We start from the raw sequence: 21,002 nt of genomic DNA on the forward strand, positions 1-21,002 counted from the left end.
GCTGGAGCGGTTTAAAACCAGAATATTATTAAACATAGTGACAGCAGAGCAGAGTAGGAATAAGATAAACAGGAGAAACAGTTCACCAAAACAATACAGAAAAATCATCCCTGTATTAGCAGCACCGCACAGGCCAGGAGTTGTGCAAGAGCAAGGGCAATGAGTCTAAGGGGAACGAGGGACAGAGCGGTCCCGACGGGGTGGGCGCAGGGCTCCCGTGGCCAGGGACCCCCGCCCCTCCTGCCGCGGGGACCCCCGAGCGCAGCATTGCTCTCCCTGGCCACATGCTCAGGCAGCAGCACGGGTGGCCGGAGCCGTGCCAGGGCTGTCCCCAGCACGCTTGTGCCAGCCCAGGGACGTGCCGGGACGATGGGTGGTGTTGTCAAACCATGCTCATCTGTGGACCTCTGAACAGGCAACAGAAATAATTTAAAGAGATGATGAGACATTTTTATTATTCCCATGAAATGATATGGTATTATAGTTTTAAATGAAGGTGACAGGTTTAAAATGTGTATTTTAGAGCAAAATTAATGCTGTGGTTTCTTGAGTCTGGAAGGTTGGCCAGTCAGGGGGTCACCTCCCGCTGTGCATGGGGTTCAGGACACCGAGGGTGAAATCTGCTTGTAGGGGAGCGGCTGCGGTTCTCAGCTAGTGCAGAAAGCAGCATTGCTGGTGCTCAGCTGTGTGCGTGGCAGCTGTGGGTGGTGCTGCCACGTCTGGCACAGCCCATTCGGAGCCCGCACCACTGCGAGGAGCGCAGACAGGCGCAGGCGCCTGTGCAAACACGGGGGGTGCCAACGGCAGACCCCTGGGACCCGCTCTATCCAGAGCACGAATACCTGCTCTTAAACAGATTTAAAGAGGTTAATTGGGCTGGGATGTACACAGTTGCATTACATCTCTAATGGAAATGTTGATTCAAGAAGCCACGGCTCTAGTGATTTTTGTACTACTGTAATTATTTTTAAACTTTCTTTTTGGCACTGTTGATAACAGCTTGGCACCATGCCTGCGTGACCTGATTAAACTTACAAATTGTCAGCCTTGATCTATAGGACGCAGAAAAGATTGCTGACTGAGCATCCCTTTGGAAATTCTCGATTTAAAACAAAAATTAGATTTAAAGTGTTGTTCCCAACAACACAGTGCAAGAGCACTGGTGATTTTAAACACATACTCAGTAGCCCAGCATCGCGATAGCAACCAAATCCCTGCATGGTAAGGGGAAGTTTAATTCCTTCTTGCCTATCCTCAATCTGTGAGCAGACACTGTGGAGCGGCGTGTTGCCCTGCAGAGGAGTGGGGCAGCCCTGAGCGAGGGGCCGTCAGAGCCTCCGCACCCCGCTCCCACAGGGGCCATTCCCGAGGCGATGCTCCTAGTTCTGTCTCCACCATTTCCCTCCTCCGATGTGAAATTTCAGCTCCACCTGTGTGGAGCCAGAGACTGCAGGCACGCATGGAAATGGCTCTGTCCACGGGATTTGTGCCGGTGGGAGACACAGCACCTCCCTGCTTTTCGCCCAAAGTCTCCTGTAGTTGAGCGAGTGGCAGCTTTTTCCCCAGGCATTCTAAACCAACTTGGACCTCATAGGAGGGGTGGAATCCAGTGGTGCAAGTCTCCATAAGAGTAACATGGCGCTTAGGTCCATTTGGAAGGAAATGAGAAGCAAATCAATTATTTCCGAATAAATAATGCACTTAGTTTTACCACACAGTCTTGCATCAAAGTGATATAATGTATAGGATAATGCCAGCCTTGCATAGATTTCGCTAGGTCTTGGAAAACAACCAGAAGGCGTATGTCTCTGTACTCATGCGAATACTCCTTTAATACTTACAGTGAAGCGTTTAAAAATTCTGCAGGGTCCTTTAAAAGCCTCGTGAAGATGTTCCTGCTCTGTATCGGAACCGTGAGGGTCCTACAGCGCTGCCGTCACCCCATGGCACCTGCCTGGGCTGCGGTTCACGGGACGTGCCTCGGAGGCAGGTGCCCGTTCGGGTGCCGCCGCAGGGATGGAGGAAGGGCCGTGGGCAGGTCCGGTCCCCGCGGCCCCGCGGGGCAGGAGGGCTCTGCAGGAGGGCCCCTCGCAGGCGTGCAGCGAGCGGGCAGCGGCCGGGCAGATGCAAGAAATACTGACTGTGTTTTCTCTTGTTCTCTCTTTTCTGCCCAAGGTTTGAGCATCCGAGGAGCCCAGGAGGAAGACCCTCCCGATCCCCAGCTAATGAGACTAGACAATATGCTTCTGGCAGAAGGAGTCTCAGGTCCGGAGAAAGGTGGGGGATCGGCGGCAGCAGCTGCAGCCGCAGCAGCCTCTGGAGGGTCTTCAGATAACTCTATTGAACACTCAGATTACAGAGCCAAATTGACCCAGATCAGACAAATCTATCACACAGAGCTGGAGAAATATGAACAGGTCAGACATCAGCCTCTCAGTTGTACGTGTACCTGCCGCTGCTCTTCTCCGCACCTCCGCTTGCCGGCGCCTGCCGCTGCCCAGCTCCGGACCACATCCCCTCCTCCCCTTCCCCACCCCTCTCCCCCGTAAAGAGCCATGATGCTACGGGAGTCCGTCGGGCTTTGAGGAGCCGCTCGCTGGACCCAGGACGCATGTCTTGCATGCCTGAGTGTTTTCTGTTGTCTGTAACCGCATAAAAGCAACACCAGAGCCCATGTTTCTCCCCTTCGAGCCAGCCCAAAGAGGGAGAGATGGGGAGAGCTGTCTGTCACTCGGTGCCACTTTCGTGCCCCGTGATGAAGCGTTGCAAGGCTGGGTCTGGCGAGTCGGGGAGCGCAGGCAGGCGAGGGCCGTGCTGGCGATCTCAGCCCACGGGCTCCCAGAGCAGGCGGCAGGAGGCTCCGGTGCAAGGCTCGGCCACGGCGGGTTGGCTGTAGCAGGTTGCAAGGGAGTAGCCAGCGAGGCGCGGGCACAGCGCCTGGCCCAGGCTTCGGGAGCTGCCGCTACGGATAGGAAGTATGGAAATCCCGGTTCAGGTGGACACCGGCACTGGGTGTCTTTGTTTTGAGTGAAGAGCGTGCTGCAGAGACCCGTGGGTTTGCGTTCACCGCTGGGACCTGGTGACCCGCCACATTTGCCACGCCGTTGGCGTGGGGGGTGTTCGCCACGTGCTGCCGGCTGGTGCTGGGCGCGGCGAGGCTCCTGCCCCTGGGGTGGGGGGCTGCACCGCCCCGGGTTCCCTGTAATCCATGGGAGAGACTGCTCTGCCTCCTCTCCGTTCTGGTTTTGCAAGGAGCAACGGCAGCAAAGGAGATGGGGCAGGGAAGAACGGCACGAGAGACCCCTGGCCCTCACGAGCCTCAAGCGATGTCTTCATTTTCCCCTCCCAGAGGTGTCCTAATAAAGCTTGTAAACCCTGAGCCTAATCAGCTCAGCGAACCTCATCAGCTGGTGGTTTCCTGACCTGAGCCGGGGAAGTCCTGCACTTGCCCCCAGCCCATCACGGCAAAGCGTCAGGCTGTACAGACCAAAACCACAAAAGAGATGTGGAGGCAGTGATAAAACCGCTTGAAACTGCGAGGGCGAGGAGAAGAGTGCACCGTGCTGCCCGGCTCCTTCCCCAGCCCCTCTGCTCGGCCTTGGCATGCTTCCCCTCCCTGCCTCACCAGCGTGAAGCGGGGCCTGGGTGCCTCGATAACTCTTTATTTTAGAGTTTCCCTTTTTTTTGTGTGAAGATGCTCTGAAAGGTCTCTGGCCACTTTGCTTTGCTTTTTCATGCCACCAGGAACAAAGGCACGGTCTGCGACAGGCCGTGCCGACGCAGCCGACCGGTGCCCGCCGAGCGTCAGCGGCGGGCGGAAGTGATGGGGTGGTGGGGAATAGGTGCGGGGCACCCGTGGAGCCCGGAGGAGGAGCGGGGGGACAGTGCCCACCGGCACAGTCCACGCAGCATCCCGCTGCAGGTGCTGGCGGGACCACGGCCTGGGCGGCACGAGGCTGGCGTTGAGGCCGGCGTGGTTCAGGTGCCGGTGGCGCTGCCTCATCTGTGCCGCCTCTTTCGCTGTGTTGTTCAATTGGTGAACACATAGCCGGGCAAATAACTGACAGGGTCTTTGTGCAAATCTCCTTTTCTCCCTCAAACGAACCCCTCCCCACACCCTCCAAGGACCCCAAACGTCCTGCGCGGGCCCTTGGGCTCTCCTTGCACCGCAGGGCCCCGGCGTGCAGCCTGGAGCGCTGAGATGGGGATGGCCGTCGGACTAACGAGCACCATTCAGCGGGAGCGTGTCTTATAAAAAACCACAGGGACGCAGGCTGGAGATAGATCTGGGGCCAAAGCAACTGCAGGTCGGCGCTTGCAGCCGTTTCCTGGCAAGTGTCCTTTGACTCTAATAAGTTTAATGATGTGGGGGAAGCAGTAGCGTTTTTAGCCCTGTAGCTCCATTTACAAAGGTTTCGGCTGAAATGTCACAGCCATCCGTCCACACCACGGGGAACTTTGGAGGACGCTCAAGTGCTGCTAGGAGAAGGAAAGAGAGGTGGAGCTGCTCTGAAACATGTACGCTTCCCTGTTGATCCTGACACCCAGCAACGTCTGCTCTACAGAAATATGATAATTTCCCCAGCCTTGCCGCAAACCGTCTCCTGCCGGTTTGTCTCAACACAGCGCCTGTCTCCGCAGCCGAGAGGCAGCCGGGACTTTGCATCTCTGCCTCCAGCGGCCGCAGGTTCCCGAGAGGCGGGTGCCCCCCTGCAGCCGGGGAGCAGCTCAGCCCCCACGCAGGGGCACCTGCCCGTGCGGGGGGAGCAGCTCCTGCCATCTCTCTCCCGGCGCAGGCGCTCCTGCGGTCCCGCTGCAGCCGGCAGCAGGAACCAGAGCGGCCTCCTGGAGACGCTTTCCAGGCAGAGTTTGATCCTGATATTTGTTGCCAGTTAGGGGAATGCGCTCGGGAAAAAAAAAAAAAAGAGAGAAAAATGGAAAGTGTGTCACGCCATCACACAGCTCTCCCCTCGCCATGCGCCGGGAGAAATGGCCGTACACAGGCAGCTCCTTCCATAATTTACAGCTACTATAATAGAGATGACATATTGAAAGCTATCTTCTATAATTACACTGAAATACATTTTTTGCTGTAGGCAAAAGTACTGTAAGGGTCCCAGGTCTCCTGGAGCAGCTGGGAACCTGCTTCCTGAGTTCACAGATGTCTTCTGAATTCACCCCAAATTGGGGTGAAGTGTGGCTGCTCGGAAGACACCACCAGCCCCACGGAGCTCTGGCTGGCACCGTGCCCCTGAAGACTGTTTTGGGCCATTTCCTCTTTTTTTCTGGCGCTCATCTGAGGAGTCTTGATGAAGCATTAAGGCTCGCAGGAGCATCCCCGCTCCTACAAGGTTTCTGAGCAGGTTAACAAGGCCATCACTTATGACCTGACATTATTAATAATGTCTCGGGCACCAAGCAGAGGCCTGAAAAATAGTACTGAAAAAGGGATCAAGGAGCTCGGACGCTATAAATAAACAAGAGAAAACAAGACAAAGCATCAGAGTCTTCTGAGCTTACTTCCACTCTGCTGCACTGAAGTAGCTCTGCAGATGGGAGGTGCTGGCAAAGATAAATTAAAACCAGGCTCTCTAAGTTGTTGTAACCAAACGAAGTCTCATCAAGCAGTTCAAGTAAATTCAGGGAAGGATTTTTGCTTCTTGAAAGCAAGAAACTCGCTTTAGCTTTGAAACATCCAACTTTTGTTACTATATTTGTGGAGAAATATTTCTCATAGAAAAGACATCTGAAAAGATTTTTAATGCAACAGTTGCCATTTTTATTGTACTTTAAAATTGAATTCCCCAGATCTGCAAACAAGGGAGCACGTGGCAAGCCGTGTGCCTGAAACGTTCTTTCAGTGCCAAACACTTGGATTCAGCTGTATCTTTGGGACAGTCAGAGCCGCTCTCTCGTCTGCATTTCGGTGCCTACGTTACCTTACCTCTGTGCATCATTTACTGGGCGAGCCAAAGCTGGGGCTTTTGCCGTCAGTCAGATGGCGGAGCCCAAGCTTCTGGATGCTAAGATTGTCCAGGCAGCTCAGCAGACGGCAGGCAGGAAGGATGCGGTCCCGGTGCAGCAAGGCCGGCTGGAGCAGGCGCCGGTGCCCGGCTGCCTCCCTGCTCAGGCCGGGGGCTGCCGCGCTTCCCTGGGGGCTCGGAGCCCGCTCTGGCGCTGGGCGGGCGAGCTGCTGGGCCGGGTCTTTGGGATGGGAGGAGGAGAAATGGGTCACCCGGGACAACTCCTGCTCTCCCTGGGCGAGAGCAGGGTGGCCGGGAGCGCTCAGGGCAGCGTCCCCTTCTCTTCAGCGTGGTGAGAGGGGACGGCAGCTGGTCACCTCCGCGAGCTTTGCTGCCTGAAATGTCAAAACGGAGAGGAAATATGCAAATGAGAAGCGAGGATGAGATGTGTCGAGCTCCTTAACCTGGAGCTCAGAAAGTCTCGAGAAAGTCAGGGAGCGGCAGCTGGCGGGAGCGTCGTGCCTGCGCTGGCGTGGAGCGGCGGTGAGCTGGCGCAGCCTCCGCGGCACCGTGACCTCGGCACGCTCGGCGGTGGCAGGCGGAGGGCATCTGCACCGAGGCTCGCCGAGCCTCGCCAAAGCGCTGCCGCCAAACGGGCGCTGCAAGGATGTAAATTAGCCTGTAATTTACTTTCAGTAGTGTAAAGAAAAAAAAAATCACTTTGCCTGAAGTGTATGCATCTTTCTTAAGGGTGTACCCAGATTTTAATTATCTAAATGTAAATACTTAACGAATTTTACTTAGAGTAATGAGCTAAAGTGCACACTACATAAATGAGATGTTCTAATTAATCATGTATGAACTACTGGTTTAAAGAAAAGCTATGTGAATTCTGCGAATGTTGGGCTATTGCCAAATTGCTAATCAGCATTTGCATTCATAGATGGCTTCACTTAATAAGTTGTGAGACGTTCAGCAAATGTTATAGGAAATTATGAGTTTTTAGATGCATAAACTTTTCACTTTTAACTCTTTCCCTCGCACAAGCTATTGAAATGCAGGAGAAAATGTAGTTGTCAGACAAATTACGTAGATATTTGTCACCCTGGCTTTAGAAGAAAAAGGGGAGCTAGAGTCAAACAGATACGTAACGTACAGGGTCTGGATGAGATACATGCAGTGTTTCCTCCACGTGATTTACTGGCTGCTGAGCATTGTGCTCGTCGCCCATTAACATTAGATGCACAAGAGCAAAATCCTGTGGCCTTACTTGGCCGTGATCGCAGCCCAGCAGTGCGTTACGACGGCTGGCCCTTCCGCAGCCAACGCACGGACCTCCCGCAGATGTGTCAGCCTTGCATACACCCACCTTCGTCTGATAAGGGTTTGGGGAGCAGAGAGCAGTTTGCCTTGCGCTGCCCGCGGACCCTGCGGGAGCCAGCACCTCGCCCGGCCCCTCTCCGCTTCCCAGCGCTCCCTCAGGACGGGGGTAGGTTGGTGCCCAAAATGTGCTCGAATACCGGGCTGGCCCCCGGGAAGGGATTAGCCCTGTGGCCACCACGCAGCTCTGCCTAGCAGACAGCAGTCCCGGGGTCTGTTTTGGAAAGAGATAAGGGAGACATAAATCAGCAGAGTTAGTGGCAGCTTCCAGCCTGCGTGGGGGAAGCCGGGATGCCAGCGTGACAGCCACTTGGTCATGCGGAGGCTCGGATCAGGTGGCGTCTGTTGATGATGCTGCCTGGAGAAGTTTATTTCAGCGTGTCCGTTCACCTGCGTAGTCAGGGACTGATAACTGATGGCTCCTCATGCCTTCCCTCCTTCAGCGCCTTGGCAGCACGGCGCGGGCCAGGCTCGGGCACGGCTTTGCCGAAATCTGCCCTCTCAGGGGATGCACACGGTGCCTCAGAAAGGTCCAGATCTCCTCACCTCCCGCGGGCTGTTAACCCTGCCCGCTGCCTGCGCGGGGCTCGGCGGCTTGCGGGACCGGCAGCCCTTCCCAGGTTTTGCTCGCTTGGCTGCTGAGCGTGTGCTGGTCCCCGCTCACATCCCCCTCCTGCCCGCAGCCATTACACGCGCTGACCCCGACCTCTCCTCTCCACTGCGGTCTGGCTGGGGACACGGGGACCTTGAAAGGGATGAGCGTGGAAGGAGCTGCGCCGCGGTTGCTCAGCATCTCTGGCTGCCGCAGGACGGTCCCAGCTCTCACGGACAGGGTGTGCGTGATCTGTTCCCGCGGCCGCGCACGTGTGGAGGGGACGGGGCTGCGCGAGGGTCCCCCAGCCCCCCCAACAGCCAGGCCCGAGCTTGTGTCCTTGTGAGGTGGCACAAAACAATTTCTAAGCCTCTCCTTCCTTCACAGGCATGTAATGAATTTACCACACATGTGATGAACCTTCTCAGAGAACAGAGCCGGACACGTCCCATTTCTCCCAAGGAGATTGAAAGGATGGTGGGCATCATTCATCGAAAATTCAGCTCCATCCAGATGCAACTCAAACAAAGTACTTGTGAAGCAGTAATGATTTTAAGATCAAGGTTCCTCGATGCCAGGTAAGGCAGAGACGAGTGCCCCCGGCTCTTTCTGGGGGGGAAGGGGCAATTGCCTGGCCCTGCTGGAACCCATGTCCCCGCGTGGGCAGGGACCCGCTGGGAGAGGCTGGTCTGCCCCGGCGAAAGCCCAGGGCCCTTGTCCTTCACCCAGCAGCTGTTGTGAAAGTGGGGGTTTCCTGCACAGAGCTTTCATAAACAGCAATGTCTCTTCTACATATTTTAGTGCACAGACTAGGCTTGTTTACCCAGTGCTTGATTGTTTACCCTGCTCGTATGGGAGTCACATAGGATTTGTGCAAAGGGCTGTTTTGTCACCCCGGCAGTTACTTAAATGGCTGCCGGTACCGATGTCTCGCAGCATAAGGCCAGCCTTGCAAAATACTGACCCTGTAATGGAAGAGCTAAGTTCTCTGGGAGGGACGTGCCCACGGGCTGCGGCTGACGCTGGGTTAGCAGCTGCGCGCGCCCGAGGTAAGAAGGGCAGCGACGCTTCCGAAAGCCAGATCTGCTGGCCCGTCTCCCAACAAGCTGTTGCCTGACTGGGGCACGGGAGAAGGCAGCACCTTCCGAACCGCTCACAGCCGCCACGCGTGTCCCTCGGACACCTGCGTCGCTGCCGGAGCTCAGAGCCTGTCCCCGCAGCCCGCCAGCCTCCAGAGCAGGCTGCTCGTTCTGCAGGCTGTGAGGAAGCAGGCAGGGATTAGGAGGGGGCTTATAGGCGCAGCCAGGTTTGCTTGGAAGCCCTGATGAGGTGGGATATCGATCCCCAGCCCCATCCCTTTCGCAGGGATCCCCTCCATGGAGCGGGACCCTGGCAGCTGGCAGAGCCCGGCGGAGCGGGAGCTGAGCCCGGCAGAGCAGGGAGGAGCAGCAGGCACCATGCAGAGCCTCCCTTCAGCAGCTAGCTCATGCTTCACACCTGAAAGCTGTGAGGAGCTAAACAAGAGCAAAATAATTTTATTAACAAGGAGGTCACTGGCAGGTGTGGCAAATTAGGGTAATTACAAACAGTTGGAGGAAACGTCTATGGAGAGCTGGAGTAACTGCAAAAGGTAAAGCTTGCAGATGCACATTTTAAAGTGATTTCTTTAAAAAGGAGGAAGGTAAATAAGGCAAAATGAGCGGAAGCACAGTAATGAGATAAACATAGCTCTAGGGAGAGAGTCTGCCTGCTCCAGGATACAGTGTAGTTAGCAGCATCGTGATACCGCTGGAAGAGAGCGCTGGGGATTGCCGCTCGGCTGCCTGCTGGCCTCGGGCGCAGGCAGTTTGATTGCAACCAGCCCTGAGGGGAAGGGAGCTCTGAAGGAAATGTTTAACCGGCACTTTCCAGAGGACGTTCTGGGGAGGAGGAGAGCAGCCGACGGCGGCTCGGAGGGAAGGCGCCGCAGCTGTGCAGATGCTGCCGCTGTAACCCGCGCGGCGGGAGCGGTGCGGCGGGCCGGCTGCCTGCTGCGCCGCGGGGGCTCTGCTGCTCCCTGCCCGGCGCTGCCTCGCCGCTGGGCCCGCTGGAGCACGTGCCAGGCGGAGCGCTCCGGAAAGGCTTCGCTTTCTGGCCAGGCTGCACGCCGTGGTACCCGTCCCACGCGGCGTGAGAGCCTGGGCCCTGCTCAGCCCTCGGCAGGAGGCTGTACAGATGGGTCTCCCTTGCAAAGCCCTGAAAGCCACTTGCTCACGGAAGCCAATTAGCTCAATGAGTGCTATGTAAGGACACGGCAGGGAGGCCGCCCCGTCCTTTTCCACTGTGCTCACCCCAGGCACCGGTGCAGAAGCCCCAGCTGACCCGCCGCTAAAGGGAGAGAGGTTTGCGAAGCCGTCGTTGGCGCAGAGCGATTTGGCAGCCGGGAAGTTCAGCTTGAGTTGCGTACTTGGGTCCGGAGGTGCTGCAGGCAGGCTGCCCGGCTCAGCGCCCTGCTTTGCCTTTCGCTTCGTCGTGTTTTCTGCCACAGCACACAAATGTGGCCGGTGCACCCACGGGATGAAAGCCCAGGTGGAGGTGGATGGCCAGAAGCGGAGTGCAGACCCTTGCAGGGCTGGATGTAGGAACACGGGCGCTGCAGCCCGCTGCCCGCTCTGCACGGCGTCAGGGCAGAGCCCGGCCCTGCTGGAGGGCTGGCCCGGAGGGATCGGGGTACGGAGACGGTGCTGTCGTGTTGCTGTGTGCTGCAGCACGGGCATGTGAAACAAGGGCTGCTTCCACCCCAGCTGACCCTGTTAGAGACCTCTCTGCATCTGGAAGAACAGCTGTGGTTTTCTTTTCTCATTTCAGGCGGAAAAGGCGTAACTTCAGTAAACAAGCCACAGAAATCTTGAACGAGTATTTTTACTCCCACCTCAGTAACCCCTACCCCAGTGAAGAAGCCAAAGAAGAGCTGGCAAAGAAATGCAGCATCACAGTATCGCAGGTAAGCAGTGGGTGGGAGCGGGTCCCAGCCCTCACCCCTCCGCACCCCAGGCAGCGCGTCGACCTCCTGGCTCCCCTTGCAAAGCTGCCATCTGCCTCTGGCATGTGCTTCTAACGGAGGCGTGCAATACAGAGCAGGTCCCTGCCCAATGTAATCCTTCAAATTTGCATTGCTGACCGTGATAAAGTTCGTCAGGGTGGTGGAACATGACTAAGCTCTGCAGGAAAGGCAGCGTGCCTGCAGGTGGCTGGGGTTGTGCTGGGGTAAAAAGAGCGTGTGTACAAAGATGAAGATAGAAATAAAAAGGCTATAAGGTTAGCACTCTACATCAGCTTTCTTTCTGTGTAGTCAGTAAGATTCCTTGCTGAGCTTTACTGTCTGTTATGAATTCGTTACAACTTAGCATTATTTCAGGGGGAGGACAGTTTATCGACAAACATATAGTCTATCTCTATAGGTCAGAATTTCTTTGATTGCTTGAAGTTGTTTTTCTAAGCCAGCCAGAAATTCAGCCTCTCAATACACTGAAGTGACACAAGTGGTTTCTCTGTAGCAAAAACGTATTAGACAGATTTGCTCTTTTTGTCACATATAACAGATGTTACCATGAAGTTAATGCAAGAAAACCAGCATCTCCCTAATCAGAAGTGCTTCCCATTGTTGGCTACAGCTGCTTTCTGTATAGGCCAAAGTACAGTTACAGCTCTGGACTGGTGTCTCACAGTGATGTTCAGGCCAATGACACTGCTCCATCGAGCTTTCCTTCACCTTTCCCTCACCAGATAGCTTAAAAAGCAAAACAACACTCTGCACATTTCTCGTGGCCTGTACATTTGATAGAAAACCAGATTATTCCCACAGTAAATCTGGCTCATGCAGCTTGGGCAAGGTTGCACTTGGGTGGCAGGGAAAACTCACCAGCAGTTTCCAAGTTCTCCAGCCACCCCATTGCCCATTGCGAGGGCTGGTGTGCCATCTCCTCCCAGCTCCGTTGGCTCCACTTATCAATATTTCAGGTCCTTTAGAGGAACAATGCCTGCGGCGAATGTGTTAACTATTAATGATTGCAGGCTGCAGTATTGGCATTATTAGCAATGCAACCTTTAGCTTTATAATTAAGACCTGAGTTGAGATTTACTTTATAGGTCTCCCTTGAATGCATGAAAAATTCAGGCACTTTATTGAAGACTTTCAAATGAAAGGCCACCCAGCTCCCCCAGATTTGATCTTACTTAACTGACTTTGGATGCACCCTCAGTACAAACCCTAGCAAAACTACCCTATGACATGAGACGCCAGCGGACACATGTGTGTGCCTTGCTCTCTTCTTGCTCATTCCTTGGCATGCAGCACATTCTGTGCTCCAAGCGGGGTGGGAAGTGCCTGTGCCCAGTGCCAGGGGAAGGTAAGGGATGGGGATGGAGACAGTTTCTCCCAGTCCATTTGTGAGTGGCTGTGGTGATGGGCAGGAATTTTTGGGGGGAGATTCAGCACCAAACTCATTCCCTCTCACATTGCTCCTTCATTGCTGTTAGCATCACGTGAGTGACTGCAGCCTTAACTGGTACAGGTGCGGCTGTGGTGGCTGCTGGGCAGCTCTTCCGTGCCCACAGGCGTCCCTGCGGCTGCTGTGGGTGCCTGCAACCAGCCAAACAGCCTGAGAGCACGTGAGTACCTGGGCACCTCGGTCTGCAGCCCTCTGTCTCGTTGCTGGTTTCAGTCCTCTTGGCATGAGATGCTTTATAGCAATTCCTCCAGTAAGTGGTGTCCAAAAATCTTCCCACATGAGCCACAGCAGCCTGCTGTGTATTTAGGAGAGGCAACGCCATCAACACCAACTTGGAGAAACCAAAAGTTCTTCAGTTCTGCTGGCAAAATGTAATTGGGAGAGATTACATGGTAGGGAGCACAGCAGACCTGCTGAAGAGATGTTTTTTGTCCACCCAGCAGACGGTGAATTGTGCCTGGCAGAGAAGGGGTTAGTGATCCCACAGACTGGACAGATAAAAAGCTAGATCTAGATAGGGCTGAAGTGACTGAAGGAAATGAGATGGAACATTTGAGAAGCCATAACTGATTGCTTCTAGTGCTAATAGATCTGATTTCTTTCTTAATTGGGTGTTTGATAAGATTTAATGTATATGTTGTAGAATGAAATAAAAGGCAGGCAGATGATCCAAAAGTGTAGCAGCAGCAGCAGCAGTAGTGAGCCTGTTACATGAATATAGGTTTGTCTCTTTAATATTTGATAGAAGCATGAATTAGTTGTTTCTTGAATCCATTAGGAATTCTGAGTGAGTGATGGGAGTCGCCGCATTGCGTCCTCTGTAGCACCACGTACAGCATCCTGAGCTTTGCAGGGTGACGTTTTCCAGCCTGGAGCAAGGGCAGCGCTGACCACGCAACTTGGGCACTAGCTGCCAGAGATGCAGGTTTGGGGCCATGGCCAGAGCTTCACTCTGGCAAGATATTATAAATGGCTAGGAAAACCTCTGGATGATGGGAAAGCCTGAAAATGGGGCAATGTATCATCTAATGGGAGAGGAGCATGTATGTGAGAGAGGGAGTGCCTGTGATCAGCTGGTTGCTTAAGTTCCTGATAGATCTGCTGTCACAGCTAGAAAATGTGAATACTGTGGATATCCTAATCTTTGATTTTCAAAGGCACTTCCAAAGGCCGCACGGCAGGACTGCAGGGTTAGTTGGTATTTACTAGGTCAAACTGGGCTGGAGTTGTCTTTCTTTGTGCTGAAAAATGTATATATTTTTGAGGCCATCTAGCAGAAAAGCTCTGAGCAAGCACTGTAAAATAGCCCAGTGCACACTGCTCTGGTGGTTGGCAGCAGAAGTCAGAGGATGCAATCCAGAAATCAGGGGCGAATTGAGCAGTCATTTAAAATACTGGCAGGAGTAGCATCGCATGGGATAAGCAATGGCATCCAAGCGAGTGACTGAGCTACACCTTGCACATGGCTTTTATGAAAAAACTCTGAGCGCACGCATTTCCAGCCTCGACCAGGAGTGCCTCCGACATTGCCATGCCTGGCACTGTGCCCAATTTACCTCCTGTGCTACAAACACCCTGGAGGTGCAAAGAGCTGGAAAACGAGACAAAAAAAAAAAAGTTAACGGATGGCTTTCCAAACTCCTGGAGGTTGTGGTTCATGTTTGATGAAGAGGCTTTGTCCTTTTCCTGGCTGAGCCAGGCTTCCCCTGTAGCCTCTCCTAACAATGATCCAAGGTGTTTCTTTCTTGTACTGTCAGTGCCTTGTAAATGCTGGGGGCAGATTCATGGCAGAACATTTTCTCCCTCAAACACTTAATTAGTGACTGTTTTGGGTCGTCCTCCCCCCACATTAAACAGCTCACTGGAAATCTTGCTGCCATAGCACTTTACTGAGCTGCAAAGAAAATTGTCTCCCAGAATCATGTAGTTGCAGATGGGAGATAGATGGTTTCAGTTTTGATATCGGTGTTTAAAATAATATGTAGAGAAGGTTTTTCAAGAAAAGCATAAAGACAAACTATTTACTAAGATGAACACCTCACACAATTTCATTTTTAAGAGTATGGAAAAGGTAATTCTAGGGAAAAAAATGTCCTTAACAGAGAACATCGTCGGCTGTAATTTAGAGCTACCGGATCAGCACGTGTTCGAGGGAGATAAACTGTATCATCTGTTCTCCCCTTACCATGGCTGCGAGGCTGATGTTTTATACTTTTGCAGATGAGCCTCTTTCAGGGTGTCATGAACAACTATCAGTCTATCATATGGGCTATAGAAAGGGCATACTCATTGCTGAAAGCGTGTCAGTGGATTACAGCAATAAAATTTTTCACTGCTTCAAACAAAAGAAGGATGTGGTTGACAAGGGAATATATTTAAAATTCTTTTAAAGAAAGAATGCAGAAGCTGGTTTTCAACACCCCTCCTGCCCCTGCTTCTTCTGAGTCTGTCTGTTTCTGTAAGCAGATTGACACAGAGAGCTATGGATGTGTAGGCTCTTACCCCTGGACTTCATATGGGAAGCAAGGAAAAAAAAAAAAGGTGCAAGCTTAATTAAATAGTTTCTAGAGTTAAAATTCTTAGTTTTAGATCATGTACCATAATTGTGCCACACTGATTTTTGAAATTTTTCTATTTTGTGCCATTTGATTAGGTGTGGAACATAAGCCGTGTGCTACAAACACTTGGAAAGACAATGGAAAATTTTCCGTGATCCATAAATACATAGTTCACTAATTTCAGCAGTGATGCTCTTGTGTCAGCTGCGTCTTTTGCAGAACGAGCGCTGATTTATCCCATGAAATCAGCCACTGCAGAGACACGAGGCAGGCCTGCCCCATCCCAAATCCCACATTAGGCATCTTGATGATTTAAGTAATAATTTATTGTCTTTTTATTTAACATTGCAATTAACATGATAAATAAGTGCAACAGTATTGTTTGAAATGTAATATACAATTAAGCCAAATTAATTAATTGGCCTTCAATGATCAGGAGGAGAAAGATGTTCAGTGTTTTTTTATGTGAAGAGATAGTTTGTTTTAATGAAAAATGTGTTGTGAAGCATCTCGTGATGGAGACAACTTTCATTTTTAGGGTGAGCGCGGGGCTGGGTGAGAAGCCAGGGTGCCGTGGCCCCTCTGGGTCCCGGTGCTGACCAGGGAGCAGCCCAGCACCAGCGTTCCAGCCCTCCCCAGGACGGGACAGTGCCAGCGGCAAGGGCAGGGCGGGTTGTGCTGCAGACGGGCAGGGGAAGATGCAGGCAGCCAGCACAGCCCCGTGTGAAAAATGCCATGGCGGTGAATCCAGCCTAAATCCTGCCTGGCACCGCCTCGGCTCCAGCGGTGCCCTGGCCCCGTCCTGGACACATCCAGCTGCCCGTGTTGGCCGCGCACGCCTGGCCGGAGCCCCTGCGTGTCCCCGGGCCACGGCGCGCTCTGCTGCAGCCCCTTGCTGATGTATTTCATGGGAGAGCGAAGAGTCCTTTGGCTGGGAAGCAAAGGCACCTGGGCGGTGGCTGCGTTACCCCGGAGGGATGCTGTGGTTTCTTGGGGCGGCCACGGCAGCCCCGAACGCTGTGCTCTGCCGGTGCGCAGGGCGTGCGCTTTAATCTCGGAAATAGTTTAACATTTCTGGATATTCACTTAGATGTGGTATGCGGGTTAAACATAACGTACGATCGCTGCTCCTCTCATTGCTTCCAATTAAACCTTGCTTGTTAGTTTAACCTCTAGGTAATCCCATCAAACAATTGATGTCAAGGAAACACTGCCCACAGTGGCTCTGGATGAGTGGCCATTAATTTTAATTGCCTTGATATTAAAGATTAAGAAGTATTGGGACTAGCAGAATGGAAACGATCTGATGTCAAGCAAATCCACTCGTTGAGGCTTCCCCAGGCTGCTGGTGATATTAAAATTTTACTGTGAGAATTAAATAAACCTTTATTAGTGATGGCTGTTGTTTGATTGGTCCAGGGGCGTGCATAAACAGAGGGGTCTCACACACATCCGTGGACAATACAGTTGATGTACAGAGATTCCTCAATTATGAAACTGTTAATAAAGCGTAATCTGATTGTCCACAATAATTATTTGCTAGGTTTCATTAATGTATTATTGCTTCTCTGACTGACAAGGTAATATTAAGTGCAATATATAGAATACGGTGGAGTATTATCTAGGGAACAGAATGTATAAGGTACCTTTCGTATTACCGTTAAAAGCTAGAGGCTTTTCATTAATTGTGCTTAAACAAAAGCTATAGCTGCATAAAATACAGCAGGATTTGTCTCCTTCCTGCAGCGGGGTACCTTACCGGGCACTACGATGGAGCACAGGGGTGTGAGAGGTGCCGTAGAGCTGCTGCAGCTCATGGTGGGGTGCAGCTGTGGGGATGCAGTGGCCCCGGGGAGTGTGGGACCCCAGCCCCTGCCTTGCCCTGCACCGAGCGGCTGGGTCCCTCACTGCAGGGATGGCTGATAACCATTATCGTGTTATTACTGGTCCTCTCCCCTTTACCTCTGTGTTGTTGCAGACGCTTTTTTGTCTCGACAGCATTGGCCATCGTCCATGTTACAAACCGGGTTTGTTATTTAGGAGCTCTGTTACAGCAGCTGAAGTTAAACAAAGCCACTGAGAAAGATTGTATGAACTTTTCTGAGCGGCTCCAGCCGTGACCTCTGTGTGGGTTAATAGTCAGTGCCCCGTGAGCCATCTTGGCTTCAGTACAGTATCTTCAAAGGGAGATGACAAAGTGACTTTTCAGCCATTATTGATTTATATGATTCCTTTCATTTTCAGCCGACCAAACACGATTCTATGAGTGGGCTGCCAAGGTTGTTCCAGCCCAAAAATAAAGAACAATTGCTCCACTGCCCGCTCACCCTCGCTCAACCAGACCTTGGTCCTCCTTCAGCAGCTTTCGGGGTCTTGCACTGATTTTGTTGACAAATGGCTCATAGAAGTAGGAGACAATGCTGTACTAAATGTTACAGCAAGCTCCAGGATATGTGTCGTCATGAAAGACTCACCCCTCGTGCATCAGTTTGCCAACAGAAGCAGAGCCAGATCATGCTCATATCTATCGTAATATTTAACTGATCCTCAGTTACTGCTTAGTTAACTGGAGTACCCAGCAGATAAGGGTTGGGGGCGGGGGCACATGTATTTGCTGGACCGAACATGACATCTCGAAGGCATCATGCTTTGCCAGGTCAAGTGCTTTGTGTCCTTCACCCTTCCCACCTCTCTCCACTGCAGGTGTCCAACTGGTTTGGCAATAAGAGAATCAGGTACAAGAAGAACATCGGGAAGTTCCAGGAAGAAGCCAATCTCTACGCGGCAAAGACGGCTGTGACCGCAGCGCACGCCGTGGCCGCGGCCGTCCAGAACAACCAGACAAACTCCCCCACCACACCAAACTCTGGTACGTACCCGGCTCGTGCGATAAAGCATCCCGAAGGGCAGTCCGTAAAGGAAGACCCTCGATGGCGCCCTAGTGAGTTCGGTCGGGCTGAGGAGGCTGCAGCTCCCTAGCAGACCTAGTCGTGGCACGGGGAATGCTACCAAGCCCGTGGACCTCCAGGCTGGACCACTGCAAGGGCTGAGCGCTGCCATAGGTGGTCCCAGCACCTTCGGCGACAAAGCTCCCGCAGCCTTATGGGGGAGCGGAGCGGGGCCCACGTAATTCCCGCAATGGTAACGTCTGCCTGGCTCGGGCTTCTGTCAGCTTCTTTGTTTCCATAGATATTTTAAGCTTTTTCTCATTCAATGAAAATAACACAAAATGAGGCAGAGCTCCAAGTCTGGTTTTGTAGAACTGTTAAATTTATTGTCAAGATAAGAACAAAATAGAGGCATATTTTAGTATGCACTAATTAGAATTTAAACTCTGGGTTGCTTGAAATGGAGTTGATGTTATATATAGAAATCTAAAGATGCAACTTTTATTTTGGAGTTGCTCTACCATGTGTTCTTCTGCAGTACTTAAAAATCGTCTCACTAGTGTGTTGTTGACATTTTGCAAATCTAAGCGTTAAATTAGTAGGGGAGTTCGTAAAGAGGAAGTCGCTTTTTGGGGCTCCAGAGGCAAAGGCTTCCGCAAAGCACAGATGTGTTTGACACTATTTACGTTGAAGTTTTGCTGCAACTTAGTTGTAGACAACTTTTAAAGGGTATAAAGATCCACAGGGCAAAAAAAACTTTAATCAAGAGAAAGTAAGAAAAAGGTTCCTCCTCTGATGGTAATAAATCGGCTAACTAGAAATTAGCAGCCATTTCCTTTTGAAGGAGACATTAAGCACAGGCTCAAAATGGGTTTTTCTCCGAGTGTTTGGCGATAGCATCTCATGATGAAGCGATCTACCAGAGGAAAGCTCTCGACATGAAAACCTGTTGGTGTACAGGCTGCTCTTCCAGAGGGAAAAGCTGACCCGGGTTGCACGGGGCTTCCAGGCTTTCCCAGCGTCACGCTCCCGGGCGACAGCCGGTGCCGTGGCGAGAGCCGGCGGCAGCCCCCGCCGGGACGCGCCGAGCCGGTGGGCGGGGGGCTGGTGGCCCGAGCTCGCCCTGTGCCGGGGCCAGCAGCTTTCCCTCTGCTGTGTGCTGCCTTTCCTTCTCCTCTCCTGTCTTCTTCTCCTTCCCCTGCCCTCAGGTCTCTGGGGTTATATATTTGCAGCTCTCTGTTATTCAGCTACCTAACTCTTTCCTTTCCAGGTTCTTCTGGTTCTTTTAACCTCCCAAATTCTGGGGACATGTTCATGAACATGCAGAGTCTGAATGGGGATTCTTACCAGGGGTCCCAAGTCGGAGCCAATGTGCAGTCACAGGTAGGAGAAATGCCCCAAAGTAGGGCCTTTCTAGCAGGGTAGGGTTTGGGCTAAAAATTCCACCTTACTCTGGCTCTATTAAATGGTCTGTGCCTCGCTGCAGAGTGGAGGCTGCATATTTCTGATTGTGACCTATTCTTACCCCAGCATTGAATTTCACAAATATAAAGGAAAGAGTGATTTTTTTCTGATTGAAATTTTAAGCTTTGTGAATGCATTCGGCTCTGGCTTGAGCTCATGGAATGGGATTGGGTGCGTCTGACTTCCATGGACACTGTAAATCCAGTGAATTTTCTTTCTTTTTTTCCTTTTCTTTTTTTTTTCTTTTTTTTTTTTTAAACCTCCCCCCCATCTTTCTTTCATTTATTGGACAAACTTTTATTTATTCATTTATTTAAATGTCAGAACACATCTAACTGAGCTATTAAAATACAACTCATTCTCAGTCACTTTTCCAATCCTTTCAGACAGGGCTAACTCCATGTTTTATATGCAGTATATACGCTATAATCTCTTCCCATACATGCAAGCACATACAGACGTATAAATATGCACAGCACTTTGCTGCAGACACTTAAGAAGGACCTACAGGACGCACTGCTGTGAGGAAGTTGTTGTTTGGCTGGTGTGAGAAGCAAAGATGTATGGCTTTTAACATGCAAGGATTTGTTGAAATTCTGCCAGTCATTCTTGATTGATAAATTTGCCTTTCATATAGAAGATGCTAAACCCTTTTGGCTCACATAATTCAAAATGTTGCCTATTGTAAGTGATGATGTTTTAATAGATTTGGAATGATGAATTTTGTTTCCCCTTACTTTAAGGTGGATACCCTGCGTCATGTTATCAATCAGACGGGAGGATACAATGATGGCTTGGGAGGAAATTCACTGTACAGTCCACATAATTTAAATGTGAGTACCCAGGGGAGCAATAGTTTGGAGAGCCATAAGCACGGTGTCAGGTAAATGCAGTCATTAATACATGTATTAATTACTCTTGCAATAGCATTTTTTAATATTGCATCTTTGGGGATGAACCGCAGAATAGCCCTTGATACAACTGTGAGTCTTGATAATGTAAGAAGAGAGAAATTCCTAGAGCCGTGACTATAAGCGATTCGAATTTTTATATTTTTCAGCCTTATGAGTTAAAAAGTAACAGCCTTGGAGAGAAGGCTCTTGTTCTTCGCACAAAGATGGTCAGATAACTCTGTGCTTGTGTTTGTTATTGCCTGCAATCAGACACCAGGACTGTGCTTTTGATATACTTTTAGCCATTTCAAGGGTGCACATTTTTCCTGTGTTTGAGAAGTACTTTTGGCCTTGTTACTCCAAACGGGAGAGAGTAGTAAGTCTGGCAAACAGATGCTAGTAAATTGAGGGATTATAGGCTTGATGGTGATAGGTGCTAAATGTCCTACCGCTGGCTGTAAGCGATGGGATCTGACAGTGCTCAGACCCTCGCAGGCTGGACCCTGTAGCCTGCACACGAGGCGCCAGGATAAATAAACGCAGAGATCTATTCTTCTGTCGGCATGAAAGCCTGGGATGAAATACCACCCGCAGCAGCAGCCTCTGTGGCAAGGTCTCCACGGCAGATCCTTTTCATCCTTCATTTCCAGCTTGCTTCTCTCATTTACAACTTCAACAATTAATGCTTTAAATTTTTTTTAATGTTTCATTTAATGTTTCATATTTGCTTGAGAGGTGACTTTCATTTGTTTTCCTTCATGTTCATGGACTTTA

General features: G+C 51.4%; 1 protein-coding gene across 7 annotated transcripts in view; it reads left to right on the forward strand.

Moving 5' to 3' along the window:
* Nucleotides 1-21,002, forward strand: part of PBX3 (PBX homeobox 3) — a 119,051-nt gene that overhangs the window by 91,499 nt on the left and 6,550 nt on the right. For 3 of the 7 annotated variants that reach the window (XM_075055791.1, XM_075055792.1, XM_075055790.1), the window contains 6 exons: nucleotides 2,176-2,417; nucleotides 8,323-8,513; nucleotides 10,783-10,918; nucleotides 17,687-17,852; nucleotides 19,142-19,254; nucleotides 20,079-20,168. In XM_075055791.1, the coding sequence (XP_074911892.1) occupies nucleotides 2,176-2,417; nucleotides 8,323-8,513; nucleotides 10,783-10,918; nucleotides 17,687-17,852; nucleotides 19,142-19,254; nucleotides 20,079-20,168 (938 nt within the window). Of the gene's footprint in view, nucleotides 1-2,175; nucleotides 2,418-8,322; nucleotides 8,514-10,782; nucleotides 10,919-17,686; nucleotides 17,853-19,141; nucleotides 19,255-20,078; nucleotides 20,169-20,395; nucleotide 21,002 lie in introns of those variants that run through there. The other 4 variants (XM_075055794.1, XM_075055795.1, XM_075055793.1 and 1 more) reach the window with 3 other exon arrangements.

Source organism: Buteo buteo, chromosome 23, assembly GCF_964188355.1.
Source record: "Buteo buteo chromosome 23, bButBut1.hap1.1, whole genome shotgun sequence".
In the NCBI taxonomy this organism is placed as follows: Eukaryota; Metazoa; Chordata; class Aves; order Accipitriformes; family Accipitridae; genus Buteo; species Buteo buteo.